Source organism: Xiphias gladius, chromosome 6, assembly GCF_016859285.1.
Source record: "Xiphias gladius isolate SHS-SW01 ecotype Sanya breed wild chromosome 6, ASM1685928v1, whole genome shotgun sequence".
Classification (NCBI taxonomy): domain Eukaryota; kingdom Metazoa; phylum Chordata; class Actinopteri; order Istiophoriformes; family Xiphiidae; genus Xiphias; species Xiphias gladius.
In genome coordinates this window covers 27504750-27525175 of record NC_053405.1, presented here as the reverse complement: position 1 = coordinate 27525175, position 20426 = coordinate 27504750, and the positions used below count along the sequence as shown (strand labels likewise).

At 38.2% G+C, this 20426-nt stretch overlaps 1 protein-coding gene across 1 annotated transcript in view; it reads left to right on the top strand.

Annotated features, from left to right (window-relative positions):
* The window catches only part of LOC120790382 (inactive N-acetylated-alpha-linked acidic dipeptidase-like protein 2), a 458890-nt gene that overhangs the window by 271022 nt on the left and 167442 nt on the right, over positions 1-20426 (top strand). The window contains exon 8 of the mRNA XM_040127816.1: positions 3258-3401. Within this exon, the coding sequence (XP_039983750.1) occupies positions 3258-3401 (144 nt within the window). The remainder of the gene's footprint in view (positions 1-3257; positions 3402-20426) is intronic.

Genomic DNA, 20426 nt, shown 5'->3' with positions numbered 1-20426 from the left:
TCATAACATAAAATTCATTCAGATGCAGGGGTTGCTTTTTTGCTTTATTTTGTGTATACTTTGTGTATACTTAAATCATTTGGTGTCAAAGAGAAGAAACAAATTTTAATTTTATTTAATTATTAGTATTTAGTAGTATTATTGCACATTATTATATTTTTTACATCTTCTTTATGTTATAAACATAAACACACAGGAGAGGGGTTGAAAAACTTGTTCAAAACATTATTAGCTGATTATTACTGAGAGAATGTGAGAGTCATGCTTTTTTTTGGATATAATTAACTTATAAATATAAAAAAGAAAAGGAAAAAAAAAAAAAAAAAGGAAACTTTTTTTTTATCTGTCTGATCATCTCTGATCAATCTGGGAAAATCCGTGCTGGTTTTGTGCTGGTTTTGTGTTTTTTTTGACACTATAAAAATAAACCAAGAAGGGTGAAGTGGTGTGGAAATGTGGAATAACAGGTCATTCATAGATAGGTTATAGGTTTGGTGATGTACCTTCATTGACATGGTGTCTCATATATTTGTTATATATTGGTAGTGAAATGCCCAAAAAAAAATGAGTTCACCATTTTCTTGTCAGTTCACCATATCTACTTAGATATGTTATTTTAGCATGATTTTAAAAAAAAAAATCCTGTGGTTGGTCTATTTCCTGTCCCCGCCTCATTTTGAAAGGTGCCAGAGTTCACTTGAAAATGGACTGAGAACTTTTTGGGGCTGACTGAGAATTTGTTTTTGGCCAGTTGTTTTTGTTTCCCAACAACAATTTCCAACTAAACAATTGTCAGGCTTTACACCAGTCCAACCAAATAAACCAAACCAGTCAGGAAAACACACCAGTTTTTTCGAACTGAATGAAACTGATTAGGTGTGAAAGTTACCTTAATTTTCCTAATTTATGTCTTGCAGCCCAGTGAAAAATAGAACACATACTAACTTATACCAACTTAAACATAAGATAAACAATTAAATAAATAAAACATAAAATTAAAAAATGAAAAAGAAACATGATGTTTATGTCACAACCAATAGATTTAAACATAAATTACCCTTCATGGGAAATATATTCACCTTCTTTCCTTAAAGATAACAAGACCTTCATTCTTGCAGAATTGTCTGATATCCACTACAAACTCAAGCATCAATGGCAACTAGAGCTGGACAGCAGTGAAAAATTGGCTGTCTTTTAGCCCTTTAATTTGTATTGTATATTGTTACTCTGGGTCATGATATTCACTCACATGTAGTACATGTTTTGTGTGTATCTCAGGTATGTATTGTGCTGGGGGGATTGGCATTGCAATGCTCTGAACTAAACTTGCGTGGACCTGAAGTAAGAATTAGGAAGGAAATGTTATTCTCTTAATGAGGGCAAATCAAACAGTGCAGCCATCTCTATTGCCCTGAGCAATGCACATAATGGTTGAATGGTTTCACATGTGGAAAACTTAATCTCTATCAGCGGTCAGTTCACTAGATCTAGAAGATGGAGGAAAGAGGGGCAAGAGAGAGACAACTGAAACATAATAACAATGGTAATGGAGATTGCAGGTTCCCAGAAACATACACATACCTTTATCCTGTGATTTAGGGCTGTGAAGGATAAACAATATCTCTGGCATCTAACTAACAACACTGAGACAAGAGTGCAGTCAAGCTTATTGGGCCCTGCTGCCACGGGCTTAATTTGTGCCATATCCCGCCTGAACAAAATCTCCCAGATTGGATCTGTCACCTCCTTTGTCACTATCAAAATCTCTGTTTAAGCTTCATGTATCCATTGAAAAAAAACAAAAAAAGTACAGCAAAAAACAAAAATATTGGCCGAGATTCATGTGACTAACGCTTAGGTGTTGTTTCAGAACCATGGACAGTGCTGTTTGTTGTGTGGAGCGGAGGAGATTGATAGACAGACAGACAGAACACGTCACTTAGTTTCGTTTCTTAGTCCGCTTGCTTTTTGTGGTTGTAAATAGACCTAATTCCATTCACATCTGCATTGTAGCAATCTACAGACAGAAGGGAAAACGACAGGGAAGTGAAGGGACAGTCACCAAGAGACAGACAGAGAGAGAGAGAGAGAGAGAGAGAGAGAGAGAGAGGCAAACCATAAACAGCTGTTCTATGCGCCTCCCCCTGCTTATTTTGTGTAATTTCTCCTTTGACATGAACAGTATACTGTAGACTGAAAGAAAAGGGTAGCATTGAGAAGTCGGACCGACACTTCCATCATGTCGGACTGACTTACAAGCTGTTGACAGTGACAAACTGTCATGGTAGCTGTGTTTTACTACAGTAAATTCACCAATTGTATTTTCCCTCTTATATTATGGCTGCAAGTTTTATAAAAGATAAACACTAACTGGTCTGCATCCTTGTGACTTCTTGTGACCATGTGCATGTACTTTTCAGCCATGACATTTATGTGCAGGACCTTTTGATATGTCATTTCACAGTAAACAGAAAAGACAAAAAATAAAGTATTAGTGTAATATTGTGGCCAGCTGATGCTAGGATGTCTGCTTTTTAAAAGTGTGTAAATTAACTAACTAAATGATTTAAATCAATCAGCAAAATCATTAAAACCAGTTGCGGTTTTTATGTTTTAGCTGAATGTTGTACATACAGTATATATTTACAGTATCTTCTCAACTGAATAGATTGTATGCCCAAACTGTTATATGCTCATGGTCCTATGTATCTTTCACATATTTCTCAGTTGATTAAATACAGGTACTCAAATATCATTTTATATAACTTTCAAAACCTATGTTAGGATTTAACCCTAAATTTTTGACTGTTGGCCTTATAAAGTACAGCAATATTACTAATTTTTTTATTGTACGCACTGTATATCATTCAGAAAATGAAAGATCAATCAGAACAATTTCTTGATGCCATCCGTGAATTTCTACTAGAGAGCCAAATTTGTATTTATAGGGTTTCACAGGTACATACAATTGGCTGCCATAACAATGAATAGAAACACTATGACAAAATATTAACATAGGTAACAGAAGGGGGACCCAAAACAGAACCTTGAGGATTTCCGTGTATAACTTCTGTAAAGGAGGAGCTGAAATTACCAGCCATGACATTTATGTGCAGGGCCTATGATGTGACAGTTACATACTGTAAGTGTATCATTGTCTGTTTTTTTTGTTTTTTTTTTTAATCATCTCCTTTCATTCTGATTTTTCATCTTGATTTCCTCTGATTTTCCTCTTGTATTTTTCTATTTCTTTCTAGCTGGGGTGTTAAGAGAGGGAGGAGGAAGTCTGACATCTCTGTTGGTTCAGCCAATCTCTGCCTTCCTGGCCAAGACATTACTGTCATCTCCATCCACAGGGCAGGGAGACTCCTGTATTCCTCTAGCCATGCCTCCTGACACAGGTACTGAGGTGCTGAAGTCTAATATTTTCACATGAATGAGTTATGTTTAACCTATCAAAACATATACAGTACATGAAAATTGATGAATAATTACAACAATTTTAAATGTACATATTGTTCTGTAGCTTCAGCCTACTTTATTGTAGTATCAGTAGAACAATGCTATACAGAACTATTGTGATGCAGAAGAAAGTGTGGTGAGGGCCAGTCAATCTAAATTTCAAACCTCTGCTATGGTCTTGGGTTTATACAGTGGATACAAGCAGCTGAAATGGGCTTCCATCACAGGGTGGCTGGGCTCACCATTGGGCATAAGTTGAGGAACTTAGATATCCAAGACGAATTCAGAGTAAAACTGCTGTTCCTTTGCAGTGGAAGGAGCCAATTGAGGTCATATGATCATCTGGTTAGGATATCCCCAGGATGCTTCCCTGTGGATTTATTCTGGAAATGTCCAACAGGGAGAAGATATGCATATATACAGTATCCGTACATATTAAGCCTAGGGATGCCTCAGGATTGCCCAGGAGGAGCTGTAGGGCAGGAGATAAAACACTTAGTTAACAAATTTTAGGCATGATATCAGTCTTGATTATATCATCATCTGTCCTCCTACTGCTATCCAGGTTCAAGCTCTGTAAGGATCGCTTTCAATCACAGAGGACAGTACCAGGGCTTTTCACTGCTATGTGTCTATAATTACACTGCAGATGCCCCTTTTATATTTGATTCATACTAGATTTGAAACGTTTATTTGATTAATTAATTAGCCGATCAACACAAAAATAAGATATTTTGATAACTGATTAATCATTGAATTCATATTTCAAGTAAAACCACCAAGCATCTCATGTGAGCATTTGCTGTTTCTCTCTGTTTCATGTAATTGTAGTCTACATACCTTTGTGTTTTGGATCGCTACTCAGATGAATCAAGACATGAGGATTCACCTTGGACTTTTGAAAGGCATTGTTCATGCCTTTCATTGACAAAAAGGAATGATCGATTAATCAAGAACATAATCTGCAGATTAATCAGTAATGAGATGAATCATTAGCTGCAGCCCTTATACAAACATATAACTTTTAGTGAGGTGGCAAAAGATGTCACATTTATTACTTGATGGAATTTGATATATTTTTACAGACTCGCTGCATATTGATTTCATTTTTGATAATATACGAGCTTTACATTCTTGGATATGGAGGTGAGAGCAGTGAAAGGCTCATAAATCTATACATACCAACATAAAAATAACAAGCATTACTATGAAAATAGTTCATATTGCAGGTTTAGAACTTCATTACAGCGATATGTGTGTGAGCTGTTGTTTTTGCATCACTCTGCTCCATCTAAATGGATCACCTTTACCACTGCCCGCCTCTACTAACATATCAGTCACACTGTATGACTCACGGAGGTCATAACCTGCAATCTCCAGCATTCAGGGCTTGGTTGAATCACAGATTTGACCCAACTGCTCATCTCCACTGCAGCTCAAATATCCACTGAAAGTATTTCAGTGTTTTCATGCAACTTCTCTCTCTTTGTCTTTTTTTTCTTTCTCTAACTCTTATTTCTTCCAGAAAATTTACATGAGGAACAATTATTGCCTCAAAGACAAAACACCCTCTCCCTGCAAAAAGCTTATCAACACCCAATTGTTTGTTTGTTTGTTTGTTTTTTCTGAATTTTTATTTGTGTTGTTATTGTTTTTTGTAAGAATTACTATTTTAGTTTTACAAAAGTAGTCTTTATGTTGTAGGTCTACTGCATTTTGCTTATATGTGTGCACTGTACAAGACATCAAACTTAGTTTGGCTTCATGTTAAAACCAAAATGTCCTATTTTACCCTACTGAAAGGTTGTTTCCCACTTGATACAATACATTCACTTAGCATTTACATAAAATGTTAGTAGTGAATATAGTGTACGACATCAAACATTGGTAATATATGAAATATATTTCCGTGCAAAACATTCCTTTTCTAGTTCTTGTGAACTTGACGTACTCCAATATTTGCACACGAAAGAGTCATGACAACTTCTCTCAGATTTATGGTAATTTATTTACAATGTGTACACACAAACTACCAGAGGATGATACAGAACAGCAATGCATAATCAAATGTGGGATATGGCAAACACAATCATGTCAAGGGAGTGACCAACTATACATAAGACAGTTTGCTATAAACAGCATTCAGGCAGACAGTCTTCAGCCAGAAGTTGCTAATGGGTACTCATCACGCAAACTATTTGAGAGCTATGGGGTCAGTGGTTCCCTTAAAAAAGAGAGGGGGCTGTTTGCCTTAAATATGGAAAAGAGAGGGAGGGTTGAGTAAGTGATAGAGGCAGACAAAAGTTAGAGTAATTTATTGGTTTGCTGATATGCAATTTGAACCTGGTTTTAGCCTCTTATCTAACTGGACATCTGAAATGATATTGAAATGCAGTTGAAGTGCTTTTGTATTTCTTGATTCTTGCTACCCTGGATGCCTTCAGCAGAGCTGTTTCTTATGAGAACATATGATTCTATCACTTGTATGTCTCTATTTGTAGCAGGTGTGGTATTTTAGTCAAGTCAAGACATGGTAGTATTTGTTGTGAGATCAGTAGTAGCAGCAGTAATAGAAAGTATGAGTCCGAGGGAAGCAAAGGAAGTCTGATTTTGTTATATGGCCATAAAGTCAGCAGAGGGATGAGGTTGGGATAGATGGATGGGTAAACAAAACATTAAACTTTTACATCGGAGACCACTGTTCACTTCCAATTTCCTACTGACATTCAACATTGGTTTCTTTTAATCACAACCACAATCTTCCCCTTACCTTAACCAAACTGGTTATAATTTTAACCATGACGATAATGGATGTCTTAACCTCAACAAAATAGGTAAGGTTAAAGCCCCATTTAGTTTAAATCCAAACCACATTACCTGACCCTTACAATGTCATTTTGTGCCTAAGTCTAACAAACCCTAACCATAGCAGTACTGGAATAATTTTCAACAGTTTTCGAGGGCACTGACAAATGAGGTTGATCTGCTGGTAGGTTCATCAAATCGGGCACTTACATCTGTCGTTTTAGAGGGGATTTACAGACACTTTATTTTGCTATTTAATTTGGAGGACTTGTTGACAAACTGTACTAAGTAACAGGAACATTAAACATAGCAATTACAGTTGTAGTGGTAACATTAAAATCTATAATATTCTGTCTATTATCATTTTAATGCCTCTTTAGTGCCTAAATGCTGCTTCAGAAGCTTTTCCACTTTTTTTCTAAGCCAAAAAGAAATTGCTCTTAGCAACTTCAATCCTAAGTGTTTTGGTATTGAGCTTCAAGAGCCCATATCTGTTGACCCTAAGAGCGGATAAAGAAAAAGCAATAGGAATAAAGGTAAGGAGGCATGCAGACATAACATTTAGTCTGTGTGTTATAGGCAGTTGTGCCAGTCGCCCAGCAGGCTGGTCAGTGACTCGTGTAGAATGTTTCTCTCACTCCATTATTTCATGTCTCTCCTAACACGGTGCAATCTTAAAAAAAAAAAAAGCTGCCAAAAGGATTAGCAGTCATAGGACCTTTATATATAGACCTGCTCTCTAACCCTTTTTTATTACATTCCCGATTTTATTGTAGTTGAATGCTGTCCCTGCTCTTGTTATTTTGTGCTGTTTAATTACTTGAACAATTTTTATTGCGGTACAGTTATGATTGCCTTGAAATGTGACTTGGCTCTTGGGGGAGCCTCATGGTCAGGTCACCATAAATGAGATGCAGTTGTTAATTAACCTATTGTGACTGAGGTAAGAGAAGCGTTTCAGGTACAAAATCTTACTGTAGGAACCGACGAGACCTTCCTTGACACAAAAGGAGAATGAATAGATAGATTCCATAGAAGATACTTTCTCATGATTTTTCTTTGATTGTTTCCGCCTTCCTCCTTGAAAGCAAAGAAATGCACTATTACCTGAAGGAATTGAAGCAGGGCATTATTGGCCCTCAGAGCAAAAGCATTCATAAAATGCTTGTAAAAAAAGTGCATAGAAGCCCTCCTACAAAGGATCTCAGAAATCAGCAAATGTAGCAGTGTCTTTACCAACAAAGGTTTATCTGCTTTTATCCAACCCACATATAAATTCAAGCAGAAAATATCCAAAAAACAAAATATAAAAGGAAAGAAAAGAATAATAGATAGTGAGTGTGTAGTGAGAGTTTAATTTCCTTTACCCAGAAAGAGATGAATAGATGATAAGACAGCATATCTTCCTGTCATTCAAACAGGAGAGTGATGGGTAGAAATATATAGAGAGAGGAGCAGGAAGAAGCCAAGCAGGAGAAAGATGATGGAGGTGAAGAAGGTGAAATAGGTGATAAAGGAATGACTTTAAGGGGCTCCTTCAACCAAACTGCAAAAATGCATATTTTCTCTTTCTGATGTTTTAGTTTCATCTTCTCACATTTTGAGACGTGTGGCTATGAGATTCCTGCCCCCGCTTCAACACAGTGGAGGAATTTATGGTGCATTTTTGGTTTTCACAACACTAAAAATGACATTTAAACCAGACTAAGACTGTACACAGTGTACTAAGAGTGTCTGGTAACATCTTGATGTTTAGCAGGTATGTTGTTCATGTCCACGTTCACCATCTTAGTTTAGAGTTTTAGTATGCTAACATTTGCTACTGAGCACTTAACACAAAGTACAGATCAGGTTAGATCAGTTATTTGATCATAAACCATAGTATTGGACAAACTGAAATGATTATGGAGCTAGATAAAGAGTCAGGGGATCAAAGTTATTATAGTTAATTCTCTGGGAATGAATGAATATCAGTACAAAATTTCACAACAATCAATCCAATAAATGTGGAGATATTTCAATTACCACCAAAAGTATAAACCTCATGTTGTTTCAATATGCCAAGGACAGTAGCCTTGGCATATTGAGGTGTAATACTCTGTATATGTATGTATATCTGCATGTGGTTAGGTAGAGTGTGTATATATGTGGAAGAGAAAGCGAGAGATGAGATGGATACAGTATTAAGGGGTAATTCCTACTTTAGGAGGGTAAATCTCCTCTTATCTCAGCATCCTCACTGCAGGGCTTTAAGACACTGCCACCTTCTGCTTCTTCTCTCCCTCATTCTGAGTCCTCTGTCTTTCACTTACGCCTCCACTCATCCCCCTCCCTCTCTCCATACTACCCCAGGCGTTTTTTTGGGGGGAATGCGAGGGATACTTCATCTCTTGATGCCAGCATGTTTCCCCATCGTATGTGTGTACAGTCTGTCCATTTCCATTTATTCCCCAATACATTCAAACAGCTGGGCACTGACTGGAACACTGCTTTCTGCTGTCTTGGTATTGTTTTCAGTTGTGATCGTTAAGCCCATGGTGTTAGTAGTCTTTCAGAAAATTTCAGTAGCGTTGGATTTTAAGATTTTTTGAGCATATTTTACTTTACTCTTTTGGCCACTTAGTGGTTTGTGTAATCTTTGGTATACCTTCAGTCTATCTTGGTTTATTGTCTTTTTTAGTGGTTTTGGGTTGGTGGTATAAATGCTGTTTTTTTAGCTAGTACTGTATGTTTCTGTAAAAAGGATATTTTTTGTGTCTTGCATGATCTAAATAGTGTGTGAGATGCTGTTCCAGTTCTGGCCGGGGTACTATTGGTTTTGGAGTGCACAATTTGAGTGTGTTTGTGTGTGTGTATGTGTGTGTGTGTGTGTTTGTATGAGATCCGTGTGCGCTGAGCTTAATGTACATCCAATGGTTCTGCGAGGTAGGCTTCTTTTCTGTTTCCATTACATCAAATGAGTTTGAAAAGAGGGAGAGAATGGGCATGAGAGAGGGAGAGACAAAAGGGAAGATAAAGAGAGAGAGTGCGAGAGAGATGTAATCTGTCACCAATCGATTGGCTGCACCTCTGACCACTCTTGGGATCCCACTATCATTTGTGTCCATCTGTTGGCCTCCTTTAATTTTTTTTCTCTCTTTTTAATTCCTTTTCTCCTTATTTTTCTCTTTTAATTCCCATTCAATTAAGGCTGGCTGTATTGGCTGACCATTGGTTAATTGCCCAGGGGGCCTCCAAGGAGAACTCTAGACCTTCAAGAGATGACGTGGTCACCCTGGCAGTACTCTAAGCACTGTGTGTACATGTGTGTACACATTTTTGCATCTATATTAGTTCTTTTTTGGACTGTGCATATTTAGATGATGTCCAGTTGTGAAAATTGTATCTTCTAAAGACCCTTGCTCATATAAGTTCTATCAGTTTGATAGTATTTATTATTATTGCTGTCCAATTAATTGGGAAAACATGTTACAATTGTTTTCAGCAGCTGCATTTCAGTCTTCAGTATTGCTGCACTCTTTCAATCTTTTATGTCTATTTGCTCATCTGAATAAGTACCTTGTGTTTTCCTTATGTCTGTGGTCATGTGTTTGTGGATGTGTGTGTCTTAGAGAGAATGTCCACCACTCTCATCTCTTCAGCCCTTTTAAATTGATTAATTCACTGAAAACACTCTGTCCCCATCAGGCGTCGGGGCTTTAGCTCTGACTCTATCTGAGTGGTCTATCTGTTGACCAGACAATTACCAAGCTAGTCCATCACTACCTCTAAGGCGTGTTGCAAACCCCTTTTTAGCCTGGCAAGGCTGACTGATCGTACACACGTACATGTACACGGACATAAACATACACACACGGTTCGGCTGTTAAGAAGCACATTCATGCTTCTTATCTGATTTGAATTCAGATGCTTCACTTCAGTGAGTATTGGGTGTGTGATGTAATTAGTGAAGGGACTGGGGCAAGTATGACACAGTTATATTACCCTGCCTGCACATTATAAACCACCACTTAAGCTTTTGATTGGTTAAGTTGGCTCATCTACAACTACTACATTTTATTTGTGGTGATTATGGTGTTCTGATAGACCATATTCACAATAAAATAAGTTTCCCAAGTTTCTTTTGGCTCCTAAAAATTTATCCTTCAGATGAACTGAGCTCTACTTTAAACATTTCATTACAAATATACTGTTTATTTGTGTGAAATACAGCAATTTGCTCCAATTCAACACCAGAGCATTAATGAGCTCAGCCAGTGTTCTGAGACTAAGGCCCGGCTTGCAGATGGTATTCCAGTTCATCCCAAAGGTGTTGGATGGAGTTGAGTTCAGGGCACAAAATTGGAAGCACACTATTGTGTTAAGTATCACAGTTTGCTCTAGTTTAACGTATTTGGAACTATGCTAAAAAAAAAAAAAAAAAAAAAGACTGGCCATCACACAAGTGATTCGTGTTCTGAAGCCAAATGTCATGTGTAACCATATGTAGTATAATGTCTTGAGAGTCGGCTACATAAGTTAATGAACTGTCGTGGTTATTTGCTCTTGCGCTGTTTAATCACTTTGTCAACTTCAACTTCAAACACAATGTTTCCTCGGTGAAAATTTCCAAGCAGAGACAATTACTGTTAATACCTAAACGAATGCAGCACTTTTCATTTCCGCGCAAATTTCTTTTTAATGGTAAGCAGACCGTAATAATTGGGGAGTACGAGTGCCTTGCTGCGTACATTTGACGGTCGGAGGATTACTTTATTGGGCTTGTGACATTAAAGGTAGGCTGTCCAGTTATTTTTTCTAGTGTTGAAGTTTAAGGACGTTTTTTATGACTTGAAAAATCATCTGAGTGTAAATTTGGAACTCATGTAGTGTAATTGAAGAAACAAATTTAATGAAACATGACTGAGGCCAGCACCCTAAGTGCCATAGAGAAAACAGTGGGGATCTATGTCACCAGAGAGATTCCCAGCAGTGACTATTCTGATGGGAAAGTAATCCTCGTAGGTGTGGTAGATGCTTCAAGATCTGGAGAATATGGCCTTTGCAACTTCCATTACTTTTTTATACCTTAAATATGAAGTACCCGTCCAAGTTCTGCTACACCTTAGAATTTATTCGAAAGGCATTAATGGAGTTAGATACAGCTGAACTCTCGAGAAAGGCCCGAAGCTTGACAACTAAAATACACCAGTGAGGAGAGCTCACTTTTCTTGCTCTTGGCTCACTGTTACTGGAAAAGTCAGGTGTAAGAAACCAGTAGCTCTATATTCCTGAACTGATTGGTGTGGTTGGTTCTCTTACCACTAGTCCAGGGTTATTGATGTCTTACAGTGTTGATTACTGTCAAGTTCTTTGCATATTTGATTGTTAATATACCATTTGCAGTTTTATAGTTGTAATTACTCTGCAGTTCTCTGCGGGATGACAACTGAATCTTGCCAGATCACATTCATTGCATTTGTAGTTTTTTAGATCAATATTGTTTTCTAATATGTCATAAAAGCTGCATGATTAAGTTTTAAGTGACGACATTGGTTGATATGCTTGCAAGACGTAGACACAAGGCAGTTTGGTAAAGCAGCAAATTGGTGTCACCAGAATGAAACACTGATATCTGCAGTGTAGTGCTTTTTCTTATTATTTCTTAAAATATTTGACATATATTTAACTTGGCACATTTAAAGTGGGGATACCTGCTGTTAATCAGAGTTTTGGATTAGAGGTTTTTGAAACAAAACTATTTCATGGTTTTAGTGGGGAGGGAAAAAAGAGAAGAATTTGGTAATGTTAAGAATTTTTAACAAAAATTTAGTTGAAAAGTATTAGACAACAAGAAAATAATTGAGTGCTGAAATTTTAATTCTAATTTATCAAATTTATATTTAAATTCTGTTTTTATACTTACTTTAAATTATATTTATAAATATATTAACATGATTTATAAAAGTATAACATTTTATTAATTTTTACAATATAAAAACGTAACTGACATGGGAATATTAAAAAACAAATAATATTAATAATAACAAATATTGCTAGAGTTAAGCGATCGTTGTTGGAATAATAGGGATTGAGTAGTGTTGGAATAAAGTTATGAAATTGTGTTACAGTAAAATGATCAAAGAATTTACTTTATTGAATCAAATTTCAATAACTTTGTATAAACACAAAGTATTTGTGTTGTTTGAAGATAATTAGTTTGTGTTGACACTTCTGTAGGTTTCTGCCACAGCAGACAATCAGTGTGCAACCAGTGTCCACTATTTATTTGATTAAATCCAATGTGTTCTTTTTTCAATGTAGGGAGCCCAGCCCAAACCATGAAGACCATACCGCACTATATTTACTTTTTTTTACACATTTTAATGTCGGTAGCAGATATTATTCTTTAATATTATTCTTATTCACAAAGTGAGGGCTAAGACTCAATTGTGGAGAAACCAGAGATGCAAGCAGTGTGCCATTCAACCTCTCTCTCTCTCTCCCACAAACATACACACAACCATGCAATCCCACACATTCTATTGAACCAGTTAAGGCTGTAGAAATTTCATAGCTGAAGAATATGACTTCAGCTAGTCAGCAGTGCCTGAATTCCTGCTTTGTCGCATTTCCTTCTCTCTTAATTTTTTAACCCATGCAATTCTTTCTTTCTCTGTCTTTTTGACTCTCTCTCTCTCCCACTCACAACAAATGCAACAAATTTCCATGGCAATTACGTTGCAAGGCGAGGAGGCAGAGGTGAGCGAAGCAGAACAACTTGAAATGGCTTTATAGAAAGGACTCCCAGGCCCTTTAATTACACTACTATTGATTTCTTTGTGCAGGTTTCCTGCATTAACTTACTGATTTTTTTTCTTCTCAATTCTGCATTTAATACCCTGCAGAGAATAGCACTGAGATGCTTCTGAATTTAGGCTCTGATTATATCTCAGCTCTTTTCCTTAGATGGCACTTACGGTTTTAACGTATGGCTCCATGGGTGATTAAAATCAGCTTGCTTTATTACCTCTGCCAAAGAGATTATGTTTTCCCCCTTCTCTTGATGGTTTGTTGGTTTGTTTGTTGGTTTATTTGTCAGCAGGATTACACAAAAAGTACTGAACTGATTTGCACCGAACTTGGTGGAGGGATGACCCATGGAAAAACCCCATATAAATTTTGCGGCAGATCGAGAAAATTTACTATGAATTTGAATGTTTCTCTGACGTCTGGTGTATGTTGTTTGACACGGGCCTCGGCAGAGGCATGCGCTGTACTGAGTGCAATTGTAGTTGCAAGATGTGATTAATTTTCTTGTGGCAATAGGTGGTGTCTCAGAGTTGTTGATGCCATCACCTCTGAAATATAAGTAATAAGATAAGATGTACTTTTGTTGAGGTAGAGGAAATTCAATTTATACATTATACTAAAATATAATGTATGTATTGATATTAAAGAGCAAAAAGATGAGAGAAGACAAGGTCGATGTCAATCATGTTCATGTGTGACTGATATCACACACAGACTAGCATATAAAACCAGCATATTATGATAAGCTAGGATAACATAGTTTAGTAGGAAAGACTTGTAGAAACCGCTGTCCTTGCTTTGTCCAAGGTGAAAAAATGTGCCTACCAACTACGCATACCTAGGCACAGCAGTGCTAAATGCTGAAGTCAGCATGCTAACACACGCGCAATGACAATGCTAACTTACATGCAGATATATAACGTTTCCCTTTTAAGTTTAACTTTTAAATGCTAATTAGCACATATTGATTAGCACTTAACATTAAGTGCATCTGAAGGTGATGAGTTGATGGCAGTCATTGGTTAGGCAGGTGTTTGGTAATAAACCAAAGTATTTGACAAACTGACATGACATGATAATTGCATTAGATGAAAAATTATTTTCATCCTTGGGGGGGGAATAATTTTGTGTGGCGAATTTCATGGCATTCCATCCAAGAGTTGATCAAATATTTCAGTCTGGACAAAGTGATTGACCGACTGGCCCAAACTGCGATCCCTAGACCCAACTGCCGCATAGCTGAAAATACACCTGCCAACACCTCATGTCCTATAATTTTTAAAGGACGGGTTGATGTGGGTGTGGCCTTTTGTTTGGGTTGGAATAGTCCTTTCAGGAAGCAAACTCATATAGGGCATAGTGCCACCAATTGTTAAGATATATCACTTTTTTACATGTTTAAGTTAAAAGAACGTTATATAGAAAATACATGCTTGTGCATGAGCATTTAAAAGTATGTGTGATTGTTTTAAGGACTTATTTTGTTTTTATTTATATAATAAAACTGTTTTTTTTGTTTGTTTGTTTGTTTTGTTTCCTCAGGCCAACATGCAGTTAGACCAGTTAGTGCATGCAGTTAGTTCTGTTTGGGCAACATCATATTAAATTGTGGAGATGTGCTTGGATGCATAATTATGAGCATAGTCAAATTTATTTTACTTAACAGGAAATGCACAGGAACATTTTATGGGTAGAAGGAACATCATTGAACAGCTAGAGTCATTCAGTCTGACAGTAAGGGCTGTGAGCTTGAGGAGAGTCAGGAAGAGTGGATCCCTGAATCAGGTTTGAGAGAGAGTTAGGAGTTCAGGGGTCAGTCAGACAGCCAATAATGTATACTTCAGTGCTTACCCAGAATGGCAGGGTCTTTAAAGGTCTGATGATATCGTGTCCCTCCTCGAGTACTTCAAGCTTTTTTTCTCTGAAAACATTCATGAAGTTATTGTAGGGCAGTTCAATTTATTTGCAATATAATGTGACACAAACAAGCCCCTTAACCTCACTACAAAAAAACTGGAGCAGTTCCTGGGTACTTTTTCTTTTTTTTGTCCCCTCCCCTCCCCTCCTTCCCTCCTCCAAGTGTTTTCTGGCATTTGCCAGGCCATCATTATGAATAAAAAAAATGTTCTTTATGTCCTGCCTGGTAAAAATAAAGGTTAAATAAAAATAAAAATATGTTATACTGTGGTTTAAGTGTCATTGTTTGGTTTACCAGGTACACGCGTGTTTCAGAACAAAGCTTGCCGAGTATCCTAGGTAGCTGACACTGTGACACTGAATACATGGGAAGCCATCTAAAAATCCTTGTTCTTCAGTAACAATGAAGAAAGACAGGAGGAAAATGATGATCCAATCACTTGTCACTCATATAACCTCAAAACTGATGCCAATCCCAATGGGTGAGAAGATGGATGTTGATGAGCAGGTGGTCCCATTGAAGGGAAGATATATACTGAAGCGAACTTGCCAGCAAACCAAAGAGATTGGGCTACAAGATATTTGTCTTGGCTCGCTCTGATGGTGTCTTTGAAATCTACACAGGGAGAGTTGTACAACACCCTGAGCTAGCAGATGTGGGGTCAAGTGGTAATGTTGTCCTCTACCTGCCCCAGCGTATACCCAAGCAAGAGAACTACAAGCTCTTCTTCAACAACTGCTTTACAAGTGTCCCTGTTGTGCTCACACTGGCTCAGCAGGGAGTATACTGCACTGGTACTGTTTGTGGCAACAGACCAGGTGTGAACTTGATGTGCGATGCTGAGCTGAAGTGAGCAGGATTTTGTTCTTTTGAACAAAAGATGGCCATGGTTGGAGAACGCACCTTGCACGTTGTGAAGTGGTACGATAACCACTAAGTCACCCTTCTGAGTGATTATACTGGAGCCCACCCAGTCACCAAGGTTAACAGATGGAATCACAAGCGAGAGATGACCACCAAAGTCCACAGCCCTGCTGTGGTAGGAGTATTCAACAAGAATATGGGTGGGGTGGATCTGCTTGACTCACTGATTGCGCAGTACTGGAACAAAGCCTGGCCAAGGAGAATGGAGAAATTACCAATACAAATTTATGTGCAAGACCTATTCTGAAGCTCGGTCCCTTGTGCTCAGTCTTTAAACCCCTACAAATCGTACTGCAAACATTTTACGCCCAGAAATGGTCAAAGTCAGTGCCTCTACAGTATGTGGAGTTAGTCTATTGGTTCACTATTCTGTAAACTGGAAACATTTTTTTACCTGTGTTAATTCAGATCACGTTTCATGTCGCCTTCAGTATAATGTCAGCGCATCCTGGTCTGGTGCTACTGTTATTTGGCTATGCCCATGGATTCTAGCAGACACCAATCTGGCATCTAGGGGGGCTAAAGCAGTCATCCTCTCTGACTTTGGCTACTACAGCAACACTGCTTCACTTTTATCAGAATGGCTCTGCTTTCCCCAAATAACCTCAGACAGCTGCCCAAGGTCTCAAGGAGAGAAGACAGTGTGCCTTTCAGAAATATTTACTACTGTTTCGCCTGAGACCTCAAGGCCCATTCTTGACCTGCATAACCCGATAGACAATTCCTTAACAATTATGGCTGAAAAAAAGGGGAGATGCAAAGTACCAGGGTGCACAAGTACATCAAAAGCCAAAAGCCAGAAATGTAATGTCCACCTCTGTTTCATATCCACCAGCAACTGATTCCTCAGGTTCCACACAGACTAGGAAATCAAAGTGTGCTTTGTCAAAAGGAGAAACACTGGTTCAAACAATATCCCACAAACACACACATTCACACCCACTGAAACACACATACTCACACAAACACATGCAAACCTCTCCACACATACACGCACAGAGAGAGAGAGAGAGAGCCATTTGGATGTTGATTTATATGTTAATATGAAATGTGAGTTAGTTGTTAGTTGTAATAAGTAGTAGTTCGTTAATTTAATTGTTTGACAATTTGACTTTAAAGATTGTAATTGGGATTGGTTGGAACGATCTGTGGTTGATGGTTGTCAATATAAAACTTTTTCTAATTTATATATTGCATGTTTTCCTTATTCCACTTATCATATGCACTATGAAAACCTTGGTGTTTTAGTACCCTCGTTGCACAGTGTTGCTACAGGGGAATAAAACACTTATGATGGATATATTATCAGGGACCCCAAGCTCCCAAAAAATGGGGTGAAATTTTTTTTTCCCCCAATATAAAACTGACTAGAACAAACTGCCATCCTTTGAACCAAGCCATAGCATGGCTAAAAATATACCTAACAACACCTCATGCCCTATAAAGCTTGCGTATTAAGTGTATCTATGGGTACCTATTGGTTTTTGCCTTTGTACAGGCATGATGGTGCCATATCTGGGCACCCAGTGCAAACTCTCACTATTCATCAAGAAATAGTTCCAGCATGTACAGTTACCAGCCCTTAAACCACATTTTCTTGATTTGAGATTGATCAATCTTTTCATCTCTCTCAAAAAAGAAAGGAATTCTCCAAATCACCCAAAGAGGTAGCATATCTAGATATAATGGATAGATATAATCTTTGTAACAGACAAAGGTTGTTTTGACAGGCAATGACATGACCTATAGTTTTGGTACATGAGGACTTGTTCTTATTTTTCAGGGTCAGTCATGGATGATGTTCCTTGGAGCCGACAGAGGTTAAGTATCTTTTTTAAGGGCTTATTTCAGAGACTGAAAGACTGAGCAGGGGGAGAACCTGTGTCCATGAGAGGCAGCCTGTCTAACCACTCTGCCTCCCTGCTGCTTACAGGGTAAATCATGGAATCTGCCAGGGGAAAATTGGTGAAATTAGGACAGATCGTACCATTGATATTCACGGTTTCATTGTTGTTATTTTAAGAGCAGCAGGTGGGAAATTATACAATCTCTTAATAAAAACATACAGAGAGGGGCTATGGAAATATCTGCTTTCACCTTTCATATGTCGTACTTTATTGCTTCTAAATATTTTCATCATCTCTCAAAACTTAACTCAGAGTCACCTCTTACCTGTAGAAACAGCCCCATCTGTAAAACCCATTCATCACGAAGGGGAATTACTCTATGACAAATTTCTCTCGCTGCGTACATGTGCAGATTGAATACACAAACGGGCCGCGTGTTCCATCCCTGCTCTTTAGCCAAAGTCATTTGTGCCAATGTCAAAAGTGATAAATGGGTTATGGGTTGCCTATGAGAGAAAGCAGTGAATTTTTATAATGTATTAAACAGGAGCAAGAGGCCGAGCAGGCAGGCAGGCAGGCAGGGATGAAGGACAGGAGCGGTGCGAAAAAAGTGGGCTGTCATGCTGTAGAGCAGTGCTATAGGCAGGGGACTTCTGTCACATACAGTTTGAGCCCCTGCTTCACATCTTTACTGGCACCTAGTCTGTATTTCCCTCAGATATCCAGCCATCAACCGCCCCTAGAGCTCACAGCCGTTCGGCTAGGAAGCAGAGCTGGCAGACACAATATCCAGAGACTGCTCTGTCAAGTGCATCCTGTACAGTATGTGTGTGTGGGGGTTTGAGGGTACTGAAACACATTTATGTCTGAAATTCAACCAATCGGAATTTCAGACCTCCACATAAAGGTCATTGTTACTATTTGAGGTCATTTTAATTGTTGTTCATTTCTTTACTGGATGAATTTATGAGCGGGATGAGAACATATACTTGCTTTCAGTGTTTATCACTTAAACACATTGTGTCCTCATGAAGCATTATTCTGCTACAGCCTGCACATAATACACCTTTGCAGTCAAAGGGAATGTGTATGTGTCACCTGTATACTCATGTGGGTATATACTTGTATGTATGTCCGCGTGTGTGGATTTTTTTTTTTCTTCATCTTATTGTGGTGCATCAAGCTAGAAATGGAAGAGTCAGTCCCTAAACTAGGTGAGTACATTTCATGCTAGACCATCAGTGGTAAAAAAATAGCAGTAAACTTATTTCTCGTATTATGGATTTTAACAGTTTTATTCTACTGGCTATGGTGTGTAGACCAAGTAAACAGGGGGCTAGGGTTTACCATTTGCTTCCTTCCACTTCATGTACAGTCTTCTGAATATGCTTACGTCTTAAATGAACATCATTATGTTTTGGACAATGAAACATTAAGCTCTGTGAGGGAGAACTGTAATGCTGAGGGAATGTGTGAAAGTGGATGTAAAGGGAGGGAGCAAGACCTCAGTAAGTTTAAATTTCAAGTGTTTCAACTGTAGCCTCTTTTAAACGGAGATCCAACTATATTGTCGCTAAGAGGATGCTGCATTGTGCCGGCTTTGCTCGTTTACATCGATCCAAACGAAGCCGACATAATGCCCCTCTTGTGAGATTTTTAGGTAGCATGCCAGAATCAGAGGTGTGACGTGTAACAACAGCATCAGCATCTGTCACACCATACCGGCTCGCCCTTTGACACAGACGATGATCTGGTGACTGAGACTACCTCCGCTGCTGGCTTAGAGGCAAAACAACAATGCCCCCAAATTCCATGTTCATACCTTTCATACAGTACAGCGAGGTGGAATAAAGGTGTAACATTCCTGCCATAACAGGCTGTATAAAAGACTCTTAAGTAACATGGTTATTATTAACAGCCACTCCTCACAACCATTGTTCTCTAATTGGCAAAGAGTGATGCAGAGAAATCACATACAGTGAATTCAGAAAGTGTGCAGACCCCTTCACTTTTTTCACATTTTGTTTTGTTGCAGCCTTATGTTGAAATAGTTGAAATAAATTTTTATCTTCATCAGTCTAAATTCAATGCGCCATGATGACAAAATGAAAACAGAATTGTTTGCAAATTTATTAAAAATGAAAAGCTGAAATACAAATCACACTGACATACACCAATCAGCCACAACATTAAAACAGGTAACGGGTTTTAATGTTGTAGCTGACTGGTGTAAGTATTAAGACCCTTTGCTTTGGCACTGTTACGGCTGAAGCCAAGGACTCAGGGAAAGGACCCAAATGCAGACTCGCACGCAGATTCAGTGAAGATATTTTAATAGGGTGAAAACAGGCTTACAGAATATCATGCTGTTCAGTGAATACATTCGTGCTCCCCAGAGGATGCATCATTTAGACTTGGATAACCCAGTACCCACCTCCTTTTGTATGAAGCTCACTAAGTAGCTGTGACATTTGCTGAGCAAATTCTTGCTCCCTACAGGAGGAACCCTTTTAATTTGACCTTCTTGATCTTCTCACAACACCACACTTAAACCACCATTTCCATCTCTCAGTTCAGAAAAGCCGGTTTATGGGAGTTTGTCATCTGAGTGTGTGTGTGTGTGTGTGTGTGTGTGTGTGTGTGTGTGTGTGTGTGTGTGTGTGTGTGTGTGTGTGTGT